Consider the following 18245-nt stretch of genomic DNA (forward strand, 5'->3'; position numbering starts at 1 on the left):
AACGGCTAGTCTCTCTTCTCTTTGGCTGTATATACAAGGGTTTAAACCCCTTTGTTTTCCTATGCTTCTCTTGAGCATTTTATATTTAATAAAAAATATTTTTTTATATTGTGTGTTTCCCTTTGTGGCTTGTGTTCTCTTGAGCTCTTGTATCTGCCCATAGTGGCTTAAGTGTAATGCCCATAGTGGCTTTGTGAGTGTGCAACTATGTAACAGGAACACTTCTAAAAGGTCAATGCACTCGTGTCGCACCTGCATCCATGTGTGTGCGACACTTGGACATGGTTCCGCAATGTCAAGTGTAGTCAACCACACCAGGGTCCATTTCTATCTAAAACTAGACTCGGTTAACCCTAACCGAGTCCAGTTTTATCTATAGTATATACTTAAATACGTATTGCACCCTCGTATATCTGCACCCATGCACCCAAGTTTATCCCATGCACCCAAGTTTTATCTATAGTAACCCTAACACACAAACATATATATCCGCACCCCCACACCCAAGCTTTTTGAAATTGCTGTGATGCAACCTTCGCATCCGCACCCTCACTTCTGTGACATAGGTGTGCACATATTAATTATTGTATTTCCCTTTGTGGCCCTTTGTTATTGTGCACCTTATTAGAGCCTATAGGCTCTTAATCCTCGCTTCTTTTCATTGTTCTTCTCATCCTCTCAATGAGGCTCTAGAGAAAATATGCCAAGAAGAAACTCAACTTGGCATGACAAAAGTGGGAGATGAGGTGCTTGTGGTTTCTAGACCGGGAAACAATGTGAAGACCTATAAGCCTCCACATTTTGGGAGGCAAAAATAATGGAGGAACTATAAAAATGGTTTGTCATTTTTGTAATGAACTGGAGCATATTAGGCCGCTATCGTCAGAGACTCCCCAATAAAAAAGAGTGATGACTCAAGCAAGAAGAATGGAGATCTTAAAGACTTATCAATAGCTCAAATGGCAGAGTTGCTTCAACAATTTCTAAGGTCATCTACATCAACCACCACCAGTGATGTGGTTTCTTCATCTTCCACTCAACATATATTCTAAGATCTTAGATCTTAGATTTAGGTGCTTCTTTTCACATGACTCCACTAGTCCCTCCTTTCTAATACATACACCAACTCATTTTATTCTAATGTCTATCGTCGATGCTACATCTTTGAAAATCAAAGGCATTGAAAATTTAAAAAAGGCTTCTAAAGAATCACAAAGTTCCTTTGTCTCAAAAGTTAGAATAATTCTCAAACTCAATTTAAATTTACTTTCGGTTTCTCAAATTGTCGATCATGGGTGTAAGATCTCATTTAAATCTAAGGATTGTTTTGTGCAGGATCTTCAATCAAGAAAGCTGATTGGGCAAGGCCATAAAAGAGGAGATCTATACTACATAGATTTTTTGTCAATTCCCAAATCTTTTTGTAGTTATGCTAAAAAAAGGATGTTAAATTTGGCACAAGATACTAAGGCATCCAAGTGTATTGAAGTTAACTTTTTTTCCTTTTTTGAAAAAAAATTGTAATGAAAAAGAGTTTGTAAAGATTGTATCCTTGGAAAAATGAAATCTTTATCATTTTTTGATAGAACTTTTGTTTCTAAAAAAACTTTTGAGTTGTTGCATTCAGATATGTAGGGAACCAGTCCGATCATGCTATAAGGAGGATATTCCTATTATGTTACTTTTATAGATGACTTCACTAGATATGTATGGATTTATTTTTTTGGGCATTAAACGAATGTTTTTTCATGTTTTAAAGAATTTAATAATCCAATAAAAAACAATTTCAATCAAACATTTCTATTTTCTGCTCTAATTAGGGAGGAAAATTTATGTCCAACAAATTTAAAAAGTATTTAAAAGAAAATGACATTCTACATCAAGGATCATGTCCAAAAATGCCTCAACAAATTGGTCTTGTTGAAAGGCAATATAAATATATTATTGAAACAACAAGAACTTTGTCTGTCTCCAAACATGTACCTAAAAATTTTTGGGCAAAAACCACTCTTGTTGTTATTTATTTGATAAATAGAATGCCTTGTTCCTCTTTAAACAATGTCACCTTTGGAAAAAATATTTGATATTTCTTCTAATTTTGAGAGACTAAGAGTCTTTGGGTGTAAATGTTTTTTCCTTTTTAACGAAAATGATAAACTTTCACCAAAAGCCATTGAATGTGTGTTTCTTGGTTATGGAGAAACCAAAAAGGTTATAGGTGTTTTGATTTGAAAAATGATAAACTCTATGTTTCGAGGACCGTGACCTTTCTTGAAGAAGTAGATGGATTTGATAAAATTAAATCCAAGGAAGATGTTGATCATTCCTTCTTATTCGACCTATTGCCTAAGGGAAAATAGTCATGTTGATAATGATGATATGATTATCGATGCCCCTAATGGTGATGTTTCAAATAATGAAATTTTTAGTGATTCAAATGTTGAATCTTCGCCTATCAAAAGAAAATGTTGAATCTTTTCATGAACTTTATGTTTACACTTGTAGAAATAGTGAGGAGGATCATCCATGTGCGCTTGATAAATACTTTCAATACCAAAACTTAGAAGAACCTAGCCCTAAAAGATCCGAACCTATTTCTAAGTCATGAAATAGATTTGTGTCCTATGAATCTTTTTCACCTAGTTATAGATCTTGCCTAATGATCATCCACTCTTTTTATGAACCATGCAATTATAATGAAACTAAGGATCAACCTCAATGGATAGATGCTATGAAACTAGAGTTAGAGGCCTTTCATAAAGCCAAAACTTGAGAAATTGTGACTACTTTAGGAAAGAAGACAATAGAACGTAGATGGGTATTTAATATTTAACCAAGAGTGTTGACTCCCTAGAAATATATAAGGCTAGATTAGTTGTCAGAGGATACTCACAGGAATATGGGATTAACTATGAAAAGACATTTGCCCCTATGGCTAAGATGACTAATGTTAGAACTTTAAATGTCTTTATTAAACAATGAATAATTTATCAGTTAGATGTTAAGAATGCATTTCTTAATGGTGACCTTGGTGAAGAGGTGTACATGGATCCCCCTTCCGAGTTTGATGTTGAGAAAGGTAAGGTTCTCAAACTTAAGAAAGCATTTTATGGTCTTAAACAAGTTCATAAAGCCTAGTACGATTATTTCAACAAAGTAATGATTGATATTGGATTAGTTTTTTGTTATACTGACATTGCTATTTATGTTAAAAATCCAGAAACAAGCATAATTATTTTATTGTTGTATGTTGATGATATGATTATCACAAAAGGAATTAATGACATTAAGAATATTTTTAAAAATAATTTTGATACGTCTAACCTTGGTTTTCTAAGGTATTTTTTAGGTATTGAGGTTGCCTATTCCTCGAGAGGGTATGTGTTATCGCAAATAAAATTAGCATCTGAAATAATTGTTAGATCATGTCTGGCATATGATAAGGTGGTAGATACCCTTGAAGTCGTCAATACTAAAATGAGGGTCAATGATGAAACTCCTTTAAAGGACCCCACTCCTTATCGTCAGTTGATTGGATCGCTCAAATATTTATCTATCACTCGACCTGACAGCCCATGCAGTTCACAGTGCTAGGCAATTTCAGCATGTGCCTGTCACAGTCCACGAGTGTCATGAGAATCATCAGATATTTTAAGGGTACCATAACCAAAGGGCTTTTTCTATACCCTTCCTCATCCTTAAATTTAATTGCTTATAATGATTCTGATTGGGGAGGCAATCTTAATGAACGAATTCCAACTGCAGGTTATTGTGTGCTCTTAAGTGATTCTCTCGTTTCTTGAAAGTATAAGAAGCAACAAAAGATGTTTTCTTTCATTGAAGTGGAGTATCGGGCGATGGCAACCACAACCATGGATATAATATGGTTGAGAAGTCTTTTAAAGGATATGGGCGTCAACATCTCTACACCATCGAAGATGTGTTGCGATACCAAAAGCACTATCTAGAATGCAAGCAATCACACCTTCCACAAGCATACTAAGCACATAGAGATAGACTGTCACTATGTTCGTGAAGAATTTCTCAAGGAAACTATTGACCTGCCATATGTGACATTTGATTACCAAATTGTCGATTTCTTCAACAAAGTGTTGTCACTGTCTCGTTTTTCTTTCCACAACAAACTTTTGATGATCACACCATTAGTTTGAGAGGGGTGTTATCTATGTCACATGAGTGAGGGTGCGGGTGCGACACGGGTGCAGCTCAATTTCAAAAAATTTGGACACGGGGACACGGGTATATATATATATATATATATATATATATATATATATATATATATATATATATATATATATATATATATATATATATATATATATATATATTTAAATATATCTAAAGACTGTGTTGTTGCACAGTCTTTAGCGCTAAAGACAGAAGTATATATATTTTTTTTTTAAATATATAAAAGATATTTTTTTTTAGTTTTTATACATTTTTTGTCCTAAAAATGGACAAAAATAGATTCAGTCAAAGTTGACCGAGTCCAAAATGTGGACGGACTCGGTCCAGGTGCGTTGACCGAGTCTAACTCGTCATTGATCGAGTCTGGCCCGTGTCCGAAGCTGCACCCATGTCGGGGCGTGTCGACTCGGGTGTGGCGCCTCCTTAGCCGAGTCCGTGTGACTTAGGGTGTTATATATATATATATATATATATATATATATAAGAGAACGGGGATGGTCCTACCTCTTTTTTTGTTAGATCTCGTTAGGACCTTCTAAAAATCATACTTTCAAGTATTTTTTGCTCGATCTATACCATTAGATGTGTTGATCATTGTTTACTCAATAGGGAGCAAATATTTGATTAAGTTTTTTTATGCTTAGATGTATATTTTAAAGAGGTAAAAAATCAATGGTTAATATTATACTAAAATTTGATGATAAAATATTTACATTTTTACATCAATATAATTTGAGAGAAAGCTTTTTTCTTAGTAAATAAGCAATGATAAACACATCTAACGGTTCAGATCAAGAAAAAATGCTTGAAAGTATGATATTTAAAGGGTCCTAATGGGACCTAACAAAAAAAAGGTAGGACCATCCCCTTTCTCATATATATATATATATATATATATATATATATATATATATATATGTGTGTGTGTGTGTGTGTGTGTGTGTAATTTAGAATGTATTTTACGTTTTATTGTAATAATTTTCTCTTTTCTTTCTTTCTTTTTTGTATTTTGTATGCCCTTGTAAGGTCATTTTTGTCATTTTTTGCTAGCCGCTGGGATAGCCTAACGGCTAACTAGCTAGTCTCTCCTCTCTTTGGCTGTATATATAGGGGTTTAAACCCCTTTGTTTTCCTATACTTCTCTTGAGCATTTTATATTTAATAAAATAATATTTTTATATTGTGAGTTGACCTTTGTGGCTTGTGTGCTCTTGAGCTCTTGTATTTGCCCACAGTGGCTTATGTGTGATGCCCTTAGTAGCTTTGTGAGTGTGCACATCTCCATTGTATTTCCCTTTATGGCCCTTTGTATTGTGCACCTTATTGTTTCATTACAATACATTAGCAAATGAGTGAGCTTCCAAGCAATCGATTTACAGCAACTTTTAAAGCACAGTTGCAACAAAAGGAACATTAAATGGGGTTGTTAGACTATCTATTAGTTTAAACCTACAAGACTTCTCCCCCTTAAAAAACAAAAAAAAGAAGTATCATTATCTTAAGAGATTTCTGAGAAAAGATCTAAACAAAAATCTGGCATCACCCAAGTGATGCAATGAGACAATATTCACACAAGCAATGACCTTCAACACCTAGAAACTAGCCCTTAGCTATGTCACAAGGAGTCGGCCAACAGGGTGTTGCACCCACGTCGATGCGACACAACTCGGGTGCGGCAACCGGTGAGGTCAAACTGACCTTAGGTGCGGTCAATGCACCCAAGGTCATAATTGTCCTGGCCTGGACCCGAAAAAAAATAATGAAAGGGGTTGGGCGGGGGATTGGGGCAAAAAACTAACCCTAAAGCCTCTCCTACTCTTTTCCTCCTCTCCTTCAACCCAAGCTCTCCTCTTCCTCCGATGACTGCAAGGTCTCTCTCTCTCTCTCTCTCTCTCTCTCTCTCTCTCTCTCTCTCTCTCTCTCTCTCTCTCTCTCTCTCTCGTTGTCAAACTGAGCCCTGTAGGGCTAGGTTCGGTTCCCAGCACTGACCTCGACGCCTCCCTTTCTCCTCTCCTACTCTTCTCCTCCAACAGACTCCTCTCCTTCAACCCGAGCTCTCCTCTCCTCTGGCGACTGCAAGGTCTCTCTCTTTCTCTAACCCAGCCCTGCAGGGCGGGGTTCGACTCCTAGCACCCTAGGCTATTGAACCCAACCCTGTTAGGCTGGGTTCGGCTTTCAACACCCTAGGCGGGGTTTGGCTCCCATCCCTGGGTTATCGAACTCATCCCTTCTCTGTCGAACCTGATATAAATTTTATTTTAATATAATATTTTTTTGTTTTAAGGACGAAAATGACGGATAAAGGGAAAGGACTCACAAACAAAGGGAAAAAATTTGTGTCATCCTTATCCCCACAAGTAAGTTTTATTGTTAGTGGGAGTATTGATTCTAGTTTGTTGGTTGCATCATGTGATGATGGGAGATCACTATGGGCACATGTAGATAAGCTTGAAAAAGCTGGAGGAGGTGGTGAAAATAAGAGATTTTGATGCAAGCTTTATAAGAAAAATTATATTGGGTCGTACACAAGAGTTAAGGCTCATTTGTTAAAGATATCAAGACATGGCATTTCAGGATGCAAAAGAGTTGATGAGTCAATGCGAAAATACAAGATGAATATGAGAAGAGGAAGACAATAAGTATTTTTTGTGCAATTAGTGTATCCTTTTTAAGCCACCAAGAATATGAAAAAAAAAAGGTGGATATAAGAGTTACAGGAAGAGGAACGATACAAACATCATTCAATACATATGGAAGGGAAGAGACGGATAGAAAAGTATAGAAGTATTTTTATTCTAGTTCACTTCCATTTAATGCAGCTAAAAATCTTTATTGGAAGGATTTAATTATTTCACAGGCAAATTGTAACTTGAGTTGTTATGTACCTCTAAGCTCAGAAAAACTACGAATAACAATTCTTCAGAAGAGAGGACAAATGTTAAGAGATTGCTAAAGATTAAGAAATTTTCATGAGAACAAAATGGAATTTTCATTGTTTCTGATGGGTGGACAGATATTCAAAGGCGGCCAGTGATTAATTTTATTGTTTCTTCGCTTAGTGGCTCAGTATTCTTGAAAACAGTTTATGCATCTAAGCAATATAAAAATGTTGAGTATTTGAATGAGTTGTTTATAGAAGTAATAAAAGAAGTGAGTGATCAGAAAGTAGTGCAAATCATCACAGACAAAGCTCCAATTTGTAAAAGTGCAGAATTGAGTTTAGAGAGTGAGTATTCTTATATTTTTTTTGGCTCCTTGTATAGCACACAGCTTAAATCTGACCCTCAAGAGCATCTGCAACCCCAAAAAAGAAGAAAAATCACCAACATATACTTTATATTCATGGATTAAAGAATTAGAAAATAATATCAAAAGCATTAGGAATTTTGTTGTCAACCACCATCAAGATAATGTCATATTTAATAGGCATTCTGATTTGAAATTGATGAAGGTTGCTGAAACACGTTTTGTGTCCATCATTGTGATGGTGAAAAGAATTAAGAAAGTCAAAAATGCTTTGGTTAACATGGTGACAGGTGAGAATTGAACATTTTATCGTGTTGATGATGTTATCAAGACTCAAGAAATTAAGAAATCCATTATTGAGTATGAGTTTGGGGATAGAGTTGTAAAATTCCTTGAGTTTACACAACCTATTTGAGAAATGCTGAAAAAAGTTGACAAGAATGAGCCCATGCTTCACAAAGTTTATGAAATGTAGGATAATATGATTGAAAAAATACAAATTATAGTTTTCAAATATGAGAAAAAAAATCTTGCATCGGATGATTTAGAATTTTTTAATCATATACATTCAATTTTAGTCAAAATATGGAATAAGAGCAACACTCATTTGCATTGCATGACATATTCTCTCAATTCCAAATATTATGCAAAGAAGTGTTGGTCGTGTCCCTCCAAATTTAGACTCAGAGCTATTAAAGCATAGAAATATGTGTATGGCAAGACTTTATCGATAATCATATATTATAAATCAAGTCACACAAAAGTTTGAAATTTTTTATTTTCGATGTTATATGGACAAGCGTTAATAGTGAGAGAGTAAGAGAATATAGATCCTATCACATGGTGGTCAACATATGGATCAGAAACACCTATTCCCCAACGTCTTGCATTGAGATTGTTGTCTCAGTCTGCTAGTTCATCTTGTTGTGAAAGAAATTGGAGCACATATGCTCAAATCCACAACATGAAGAGAAATAAACTCACCAACAAGCGTGCAGAGGATTTAGTCTATGTTCATCCAAATCTTCGATAACTTTCACGAACCAATGAAAAATATAAGTACTAATTGCTCTCTTAGTTATTTGACTATTTCTTAGTTTTTTCATTTAAATGTGTAAGTATTTAACATTTTCAAATTGAGTTTGTAATGCATACAAGGATCATCCGAATTTTGGGATGTAAACCTAGAGGAGTGTGACTTAGAAGGAGAGCATGATTTCAACATAATAAACATGGACTTATTTGAGCATACTCTTCCTTCTTATGATGAATTTAATGATGAAGGAGAAAATTATTAGGATCATTACCTCATCGTCATATACATTGTGTAGGATATACTTTTGGTATGTAATTATGCATTGTTTGTTTTTTTATTAGTATAATTTACTTCTTTTCTGCTTTAGTTGTTTGATTGTTTTCATAATATATTTAAGTTGATTTAATGATGGTATTAGTTTTTATGATGAAGAATGGAATTGTAGATTGTTAATTTGATTTATTGCATGCATGATGAATTGATAATATGATAATTTCTTTTTATTTCATTAGTGTTACAATTAACTGTTAAAAATTATATATATACCCTCCCACACCCCCGCACCCAAAGTATTTTTAAATTGTCGCATCCCCGCACCCGCACCCATGTGACATAGGCCCTTAGTTACACATGCTAGGGAATGGAATAGGGTTTACTGAATAAGCAACAGACAGGCAACAAAAAAGAAACTTTTTCAAACACATGGTATGATATTTTCACAAATAATGGCCACAATTCCAATTTATGTGCAAGATTTTTTTTTATCAAGGATCAAAACAAAGATGAATATGAACGCAAAAATAGAGAATATAATATAACAACAGCTAACTACCACGAAAATTGTACCTGTATCCCCCTAATGGTAGACAAGACTGATCTTTGAGACAAGTTTCCGAATTATGACTCCCACTTTTAGTTGTCTAAATCAAGGTCAGTAAATTAGAAATCAGAACAAAGCTACATAACAGTAAATATGAAAACTGCATATGAAGCAATTATGATGGCTTATATATATTAGTAAATAGCAACAAAGGAAGAATACCTGCATTACAACATCAAATTCTGCAACATCTACATGGAATTTGTTATTATTCCTTTCAGCGCTTCTTGAGATCTGCATGAATAAGAGGCTCAACCCACAGCCAGTATAGGTAGGTCATGAAAGATAAATTGAATATAACATGAGGTTAGTTTTTGAGATTTCTATCAATACAAGCATAGGGGCTTAACTCTAGGCATATCATCTTAATTCAAAAAGTACCTCTTCCAGTTTTAAGGTGCTATTTTGGGAGAGCAAAAACACAGGAAAGTCATAGCGGTTCCACATTACACCAGACCCCTGAAATCAATATACACAAGCATAATGCAAATTCTGCTTCACCTAACATGTAAAAGATAGGATGAACTACTAAGCCAGAGAAAGCACATCATTAATTCAAAAGACCACCACAAATCATCTGACACCTACAACAGGGTTCCAATTGTATGTGGCATTCCTGTATGGAGCAAATTCAGCTTGTGGAAATTTTCCTACTGGTGAGAATCCTGCCACAAAGGAAAAGATATTACAGAGTTCATACACTTAATTTCAAGCACAAATACATGGACAAAAAAATTTCTAAAACAAAATTATGAACCATAATCAGCAATATATGCAAAAATTAAGTTTTCACATTATTATTTTCAATAATAAAAAATTTAGGGTTTAAATATTATGAAGATACAATTCTTCACCTACTTGAAGTTATCATAAAATTGCCTTGGGCCCTAGGCCTAAAAAATTTAAACTTTCTCAATGAAGTCAGTTGATTAGGAGAATTGGATGCCTAAGGAACCCTATATGCATCTTTCAGATTATCAATGAAGTCATTTGATTAGGAATTCCTATGATAATATCATGATACATCACACAAATCTTTAACAGTAGGCATTTTTTTTGTAAATTAATGATTTATTTCTTTTTTCTTCCATTGAGATTTGCCAAGAATTCCTGAATATATCTGACATTATCACAATACTTGTATTGGAGACTATGGTATTCAGATAATTCTACCAAATGTGAAAGCAAACCATATTCATGAAAATAAAAAGTAAACAACTAACCGGATGTTTCATTTGAAAATCCAACATCAGATTCAATCATAACACCAGCTATGTTTCGTGCCAAGTCCACATCAGAATGTAACCTAAACCACAAAAACACAAAGAATCTGTCACTAATATTTCTTCTTCCTCGAAAAGAATAATCCACGAAAATAACAATGATAAAATTGGTACAGAAAATGGAAGAAGAATCTGCAAAAAAAAATTAGAGCAAAAAACAACCAACAATGCAAAAAATGAAAGATGAGAAGATTCTTACTGATTTATACATGCCCCTCTAAGCAAAACAACTAGAAATCATAGAAGCCAACATTTTTCATCAATATAATCTCATGCGTGTGAGCATTAGTTACGTGAATATGGTGTGTAAAAGGCATTGACCGCTCAAAAGCTGTTACTCAAGACCTTAGCCTGCTAAAACAAACAAGTACTTGTCTTGGCTGCCATGACAGTGAAAGATACCACAAATCTTCAAACTACATCTCTACCCATTAACTTCCTTTTTTTTATGAGTAAAAGAAACAAATCCTAATTTACAGAAGACAGAAAATACACGAGTGCTTGCATCTCTGATGTGTGAATACATCACTCAATCAAAGTCTTCTATGCTGTGGATAAGTTGTTTTGGCAAGCAAAAGATTGGGACAGCACCTTTGGCACCAGCAACATCAATATTTTATTTTGCGTTCTCCTGCAAGCACTCACTGCCATCCTACCAGCATGGTTTCATATTCTAAAACTAGGTCTCAATGTTCCCAAAATAGTGAAAAGAACTCCTCAATTTTTTATCGCATTCACTAGTAACATCCTGTCTCTGTCATTTCCATACCATAGAAATGCATTGTAGAAAGCTTGGTGTGGATCCACTTTATTCATGTGCTTTAAAATTATATTCTCCTCTTGTATTCGTGATGTTTCAAACATCAGTAACGAATCCGAAATGTTCTAAGTGATCTCTTATCATCTTGAATGGCAATCCATCTTTCAGCAATTTTAGGTGCTCATCAGTACAATGAGAAGGGCAGGTGCATGGGTTAACACTTGAAGATTTTGATGATTATTCATATACTCTAAATCAAGAATTAAAATGGATGAGACAGCAAAGAGTAGCTAATGATTTCAAATTTCCTAAGGGGCACAACATACTAACAGGTTAAACGTTCGAATCTAGAACCCTAGACAAGTGGTATAGTCCCACGAAGTTGTTGTCCTTCTCCTTTTTAAGACTAAGAAGCAGATAAGCCTTTGAAGGGAGAGTGACGATTTACAGTCATGATCATTGATCAGAGAGATTATACAAACCAAGGAATCATTTGCATGTCCAGCATGGTTTTCCACTGGCATTTCCAAGCACACACATGCACATAGATATAGATGTATATACATATATATATATATATAGAGAGAGAGAGAGAGATGAAATAACAGAATGAAGAAGATCCTTTAGCAAAAGAGAATCCAGCTATATTTTAGCATTCTGCATCATACAAGTTGCTAACTGGCATCAGGATAATATCCTTGATTCCTAGGAAGATTAATTGATACAACAACAACAACAACAACTACGCCTTCATCCCAAAACAATTGGGGTCGGTGATATGAACCAACAAAGAAAATCATTCTGGGTCTTCCACATGAATCCTTCTCCTCCATTCATTTTTATCCAATGCCATGTCCTCGGTGAGGTTCAAAGCATTCATATCCTTTCCTATCACCTCCATCCATGTCTTCCTAGGCCTATCCCGACCTCTTTTAACTAATATATTTTCCCATTTCTCCATCCTTCTAACTGGAGCATCATTAGGCCTTCGTCGAATATGTCCAAACCACCGTAAACGATTCTCTCTCATCTTATTTTCAATGGGTGCAACGCCTACCTTCTTATGTATCTCCTCGTTCTGAATCTTATCTTTTATTGTATTTCCACACATCCATCTCAGCATACGCATCTCAGCTACACTCATTTTTTGAATATGATGTCTCTTGGCAGCCCAACATTCCGTACCATATAGTAAAGCGGGCCTAATAGTCGTCCTATAAAACTTTTCCTTCAACCGCAATGGCATTCTACGATCGCACAACACTCCAGTTGCACTCTTCTATTTCATCCACCCAACCTTTATCCTATGATTTACATCTCCATCAATTTCTCCATACTTTTGAATGATAGATCCCAAATATTTGAAAGAATCATCCACCGGTATTTCTTGCTCACCAAGCTTCACTACACTCTCATCTTTATTTCGTTGCTTACTAAATCGACATTCCATGTATTCTGTCTTACTCTTACTCAACTTAAAACCTCTTGCTTCCAATGTTTGTCTCCATAATTCTAACTTAGCATTAACCCCAGCTCTAGACTCATCAATCAAAACAATATCATCAGCAAACAACATACACCACGGCACATTTTCTTGAATTGATCTCGTAAGCTCATCCATCACTATAGCAAATAAGAAAGGGCTTAAAGCAGATCCTTGATGTAACCCAACCGTTATAGGAAAATTGGTTGTCACCCCTCCACAAGTGCGGACATTGGTTACTACTCCTTCATACATATCTTTAATTATACTAATGTACTTGAGAGAAACACCTTTCTTCATCATTGCCCACCAGAGAACGTCCCTAGGTACTCTATCGTAAGCCTTCTCCAAATCAATAAAAACCATATGCAAATCTTTGTTCCTCTCTATATTTCTCTCAATAAGTTGTCTAAGAAGATGTATAGCTTCCACAGTAGATCTTCTAGGCATAAAACCAAATTGATTCTCCGATATCATGACAACCTAGACTCAATCACCCTCTCCCAAAGTTTCATAGTATGAATCATGAGTTTTATACCACGATAGTTTGTGCAATCTTGTATATCACCCTTATTCTTATATAGAGGCACCAAAGTACTCTTCCTCCACTCATTAGGCATCTTATTTGTCCGCCAAATTTTGTTAAAAAGATTTGTCAACCATTCTAAACCTTTCTCTCCAAAGCATTTCCAAGCCTCGATAGGTATACCATCTGGGCCAACTGCCCTTCTTGATTTCATTTTCTTCAAAGCCTCTGCAATTTCTTTCTTTTGAATCTTGCGCATGAAATCATGATTCATCTCATGAAAAGGAATGGAAAAGTCTCCAAGTCACGATTCATCTCATGAAGATTAATTGATAGATCAATACAAAAATAGAAGAATTGGCAGACACAACACAGGAATCCCACCTGATGAAGTAAGTTAATGAACTCATCAAACCACCAGTTGAAAAATAACAAGCAGCAATACAAAAACATGGATTAACTGACAATAATTGTGAGCACCAAGGTTTTTAAAGGCGAGAGGTTTATTGAGGCATTTTTCAAAAATCATGAAAGAGACGTAAGCTTCGAGGCGTAGTGAGGTGGAAACCTCTATGTTTCTCAAGGTTAAACTTAAAAAATATAAAAAAAAATCTACAGTTAATAAAATAGAGTACTTATTTAGTAATCATAAAGTATAAACCATAGTCACAAATACCGACGATATTTTGAAAATATCGTGATATTATCGCAATATGATAGAAAAACGATATTAAAAGTAAAATATCATGATATTATCAATTAGTTTTATTTTTTACATTTTAAATATGTTTTTCTTCTTTCTTTTACATATTTTACTTATTTCTTTTATTATTAATGTACTTCTTTGTCTAAACATGAAATTTTCTTACTTATTTTTGTTATTTTTTTTTTTTTAAGTTCCGAGATTTATCACCAAACTGATAATATCGCGAGAAATAGCCTTGCCGAGATATAGCCGATACCGATATTTGTGACTATGGTATAAACAAATAACAATTAGTGTAAATGCAAAAAAAATCATTATTGCAAGGCATGACTAAATAAAAGAACATAAATTGGCACCCATTTAGCTATTCCACTTTTTCCTTTTTTTAGGTTTTCTGCTGCTCCTCCAGTAATAGGCAAAGAATGCTATTAGAAACGTAGTTAGAGACTTAGAGGCTTCTAATGGCTTTCCTTTTTTTAAAGAAATAAACTAATAGCTAGTTAGGTAACTTGCATGTACAAAATAACAAAAAACGTGCAAAATTACTTAACTAAAATAATAAAAATGATGATTATCTAAAAAGAAAGCAAAAAAGGTGCAAATAGATTTATCCTAAAAGATAAAATAGGTAAATATTAAAAGAAAGGGGTAACTTGCCTTACGTAGGCACCTTTTTTGTGCCTATCACAGTAAGAAAACAAAAAGAATAAGCTTAAATTCCATTCAAAAAAACACAAAAAACAAAAGAGGCCTTACCTTACATAGGAAATATCAAAAGAGTAGGCACCTTTTTTGTGCTTACCACAGTAAAAAAAAGAAAAGGACTTGCCTTAAGTAGGCTGTAGGCAATCTCAATAAGGCAGGCTGTACGCACCTGTTTTTGTGCTTATCACAGTGAAAAACCAAAAGAGGCATGGGCCTCACATAGAGGCCCACTTGCATAATGCTAAGCCTCTGAGATAGGGAGGCGCAAGCTTCACCACCCAGCAAAGAGTCTTATGCCTAAAGGCAATGAGCAGTGTGAGGCCTTAAAGGCATACCCCTTTAACGCCTACATAACACCCTTAAAAACCATGGTGAGCACCACCATCGATAAATTCCTTCCTCAAACACTTAAAAAGAAAAGAATAAAAGAAAGAAAAGCAGGTCTGCAATCACAATAAAAAATGATACCTGTTAAAAAAGCCTTGCAATTCGTTTGACGAGACCAAAACTGCAGATGAGGAAACCAGACTAAATGTGTCATTCTTGAACCTTACAATTGGTGCAACAACCTTCACACGACCAGGATCTGTGAAATCAGAAGAAGTCTTTTTATATAATAGATGTTAACATGCATATGTTCTCATGCAAGGTTATCATGCTCATAATCCATTTTAACCTAATTGACATGCGAGAAAATTGAAATAGCAGCTATTCTGCAAATTACAATGGTTTAGGGGTTGAAGACTTACTTGCACAACCAATTTCACCAGAAACATTTAGAAGCCGTACACAAGGATAACCATCAACAACCACATACATCTTATTCTCAAGATCGGGTACAGATTCTAAGGAACTATCTTCTCCTAAAATTATTCAATATTTTGAACAAAAGATGTCAGGTACCTCCAAGAACAAACATATGTATATATGCAATATTAAGCAGTTACAACAAAAGCAATTTTATTTTCCCTTTCTTTTTTTCGGTAAAACAAGACTCAATAGCATGGACATAGTAAACATTTGAAAGGGAAAACCTGATTCAACAGAATGGACATAGTAAAAGTTTGCATTGAATCAAATTCATCCATTAATACCAAACAAAAAAATTTGTTTACATGCTTAAACATAAATAGACAAAGTGGATTCGGATTGCTGGCAATAACAAAACAGAAATAGACAAAGTGGATTCAGATTGCTGGCAATAACAAGACATGAATTCTTCAGATCCAATGCTTTCCTAAAAGAAAAAAGGCCTCATGATCATATCCAAAATAATCGTGAAAGAAGAGGTTTTCCGAGTCTTGTGAACCGTCCTGGATATCCAATCACAACTACTTTTCTCATACAATTTGCACTAGATGAGCAGTTTATGAAGAACATGAACAGAGAAAATGAGGTAGTTCAGACTGTTGCAGTGAATAGATGTCGAAGAAAAGATAAATTTCCATGGAATCTCCATCTCATAGTTTTTAGAGCAAGCAAACTCCTATAACGCATATTGATTTGAATCTTATAATTGATGAAGAACAGTGTTCAGCATAAGCCCAAACCCCACAAAGAGATCAAAACAAAATATTTTGAATATGAGGATGTTTCTAAGGTTACATTTTCCCGTGTGTGTGTGTATATGCCCATATAAACATTCAAACACAAATAAACTGTAAATTCTTCAAAAAAAAAATGTTTTAAATGCTAATGTACATAAAAGAAATATACATGTATTTGGTAAAGGAAGGTAGATGAATTGGCTAGAAGATAACTTATTGAATGATTCCAAACAGTAAAACATGAATACATGTGTGTAAGGAGTTGTTGACTTCCATGGATATTAACTAGTCCACCACATATTTATATCCCCACAAATTTCAAAGTTAACATAATGTCTGATGCTTTGATGCATTAATTTTCACTCTTATCAGCATTTTGGCAATTTCTATACAGAAGTGTGTTCAAAGGCACTGTGCATTTCCAAAATGTCATTCACTTTAGTGCTTGAAAGTTGAAATTACCATGTTATTTTTTAATTTGTTAGAATGTGAAGCAAACTTGCTATAACTAACATACACATCTTTGGCCGGCCTCCCACACACACACACACATGTATAATATTGTATACCTTAATATGATTCCATTATTTACAAACAAAAAAATGAACACCTAATAGAAAAGTAAGTGGACTAAAACTCCTCCCTAAACAGCTGGGATTTGGGACTCCTTGTAATTACTAAAGACTTACTAATTGTGAAAGTAACAAGAGGTTACCGTAAACAAAGAGGGGTAATTAGCCAATTTTTCATCACTGTGTAACTACCTGAACAAGGTTTACTTCAACAAGATGCAAAAAGGGAAAAATAATGCATAATCAGAAGAGGCAAAGAATCACTCTAAAACCAGAGTAACTTACTCCCGCTGGTAATAACAGAAATGTCTTAGAACAACTAAATCGCTGAACAAGCCAAAATGTGAAAGAAGTACTTAAAATGCCCGCACTGTTAAAGCAATTATATCAACACATTCACTTACATTCCTGAATTCATAATCAGGAATTTCTGATCATCGCTAAAGCTCTGCCCGCAATTCTCACTTCTAACAATTCAGAAAGTTTTAATACTAGGTCGTTGATAAACACCAGCTATCAATAAGGCATACAACGTAAACACCGCTAGTTCATTCCTTCATCTATTTCAAACGAGTTCGTGAACGATAACCGGAAAGTGACGGCAACTACAGAAATTGCAGGCGACGACAAAGGAATCCAACGGGACGATCCACCAGTCAAAAGAAACAGAAAGAAAAACGGGCACATTTACAACGATTTTCAAGAATCATTCATTTATACATGCATCATAACATCAGAAGAAAGCACGAATCGTGTTGCGGATAAAATTCGGAGAGTATTGATCAAACGAGCAAAACATCGCGACTAGGGCGAGTAGCGATGGATCGTTCGTACGAAAAAATAGGGCAAAATTGAAGAACGGAAGAGCGATGCCGCAGAAATAAGAGAAACTACCTCCGCAGGAGAGAACGAAGGAGAGGAGAAGAAAGAGGGAGAGGAGGAGACGACGGCAATGGGGCTTCGATGCCATGGTGGGTGCGCTACGTTATCCCTCTCTCTTATCTCTGCATCTCCACGCTCGAATTCGATCAGAGAGAGAGAGAGTCACTAAGACAGCGAGAAGTCTTCGCCTTGTGCCGGACAGTCTTCGGGAGTCCGGAGTCTCGGGACCATTTGACTCGGGTTGGCGAAGGCCGATACGGTAAGTTGATGATAAAAAACGACTCCAGAGTCGGTTCAATGAAAATCTTACAAATGAGAATTTCTCATATGATAACAAAATTATCTCTTGTTTGTCTGACATGAGAAAATGTCACAAGTCTCGTCCTTGGGAAAATACACTGAGGGGA

The 18245-nt window shown here is 35.1% G+C and overlaps 1 protein-coding gene across 1 annotated transcript in view; it reads right to left on the reverse strand.

Annotated features, from left to right (window-relative positions):
* LOC149812345 (nicastrin-like) overlaps positions 1-18013 on the reverse strand; it is a 59723-nt gene extending 41710 nt beyond the window's left edge. The window contains exons 1-8 of the mRNA XM_089992698.1: positions 17851-18013; positions 15587-15700; positions 15306-15423; positions 10598-10680; positions 9963-10039; positions 9756-9833; positions 9537-9608; positions 9341-9414 (exon numbers count right to left, since the gene is read on the reverse strand). Of these exons, the coding sequence (XP_089848824.1) occupies positions 9341-9414; positions 9537-9608; positions 9756-9833; positions 9963-10039; positions 10598-10680; positions 15306-15423; positions 15587-15700; positions 17851-17926 (692 nt within the window). The 5' untranslated portion in view covers positions 17927-18013. The remainder of the gene's footprint in view (positions 1-9340; positions 9415-9536; positions 9609-9755; positions 9834-9962; positions 10040-10597; positions 10681-15305; positions 15424-15586; positions 15701-17850) is intronic.
* Positions 18014-18245: the final 232 nt, after the last annotated feature.

Source organism: Nuphar pumila, chromosome 17, assembly GCF_984573655.1.
Source record: "Nuphar pumila chromosome 17, dmNupPumi1.hap1.1, whole genome shotgun sequence".
Taxonomy (NCBI): domain Eukaryota; kingdom Viridiplantae; phylum Streptophyta; class Magnoliopsida; order Nymphaeales; family Nymphaeaceae; genus Nuphar; species Nuphar pumila.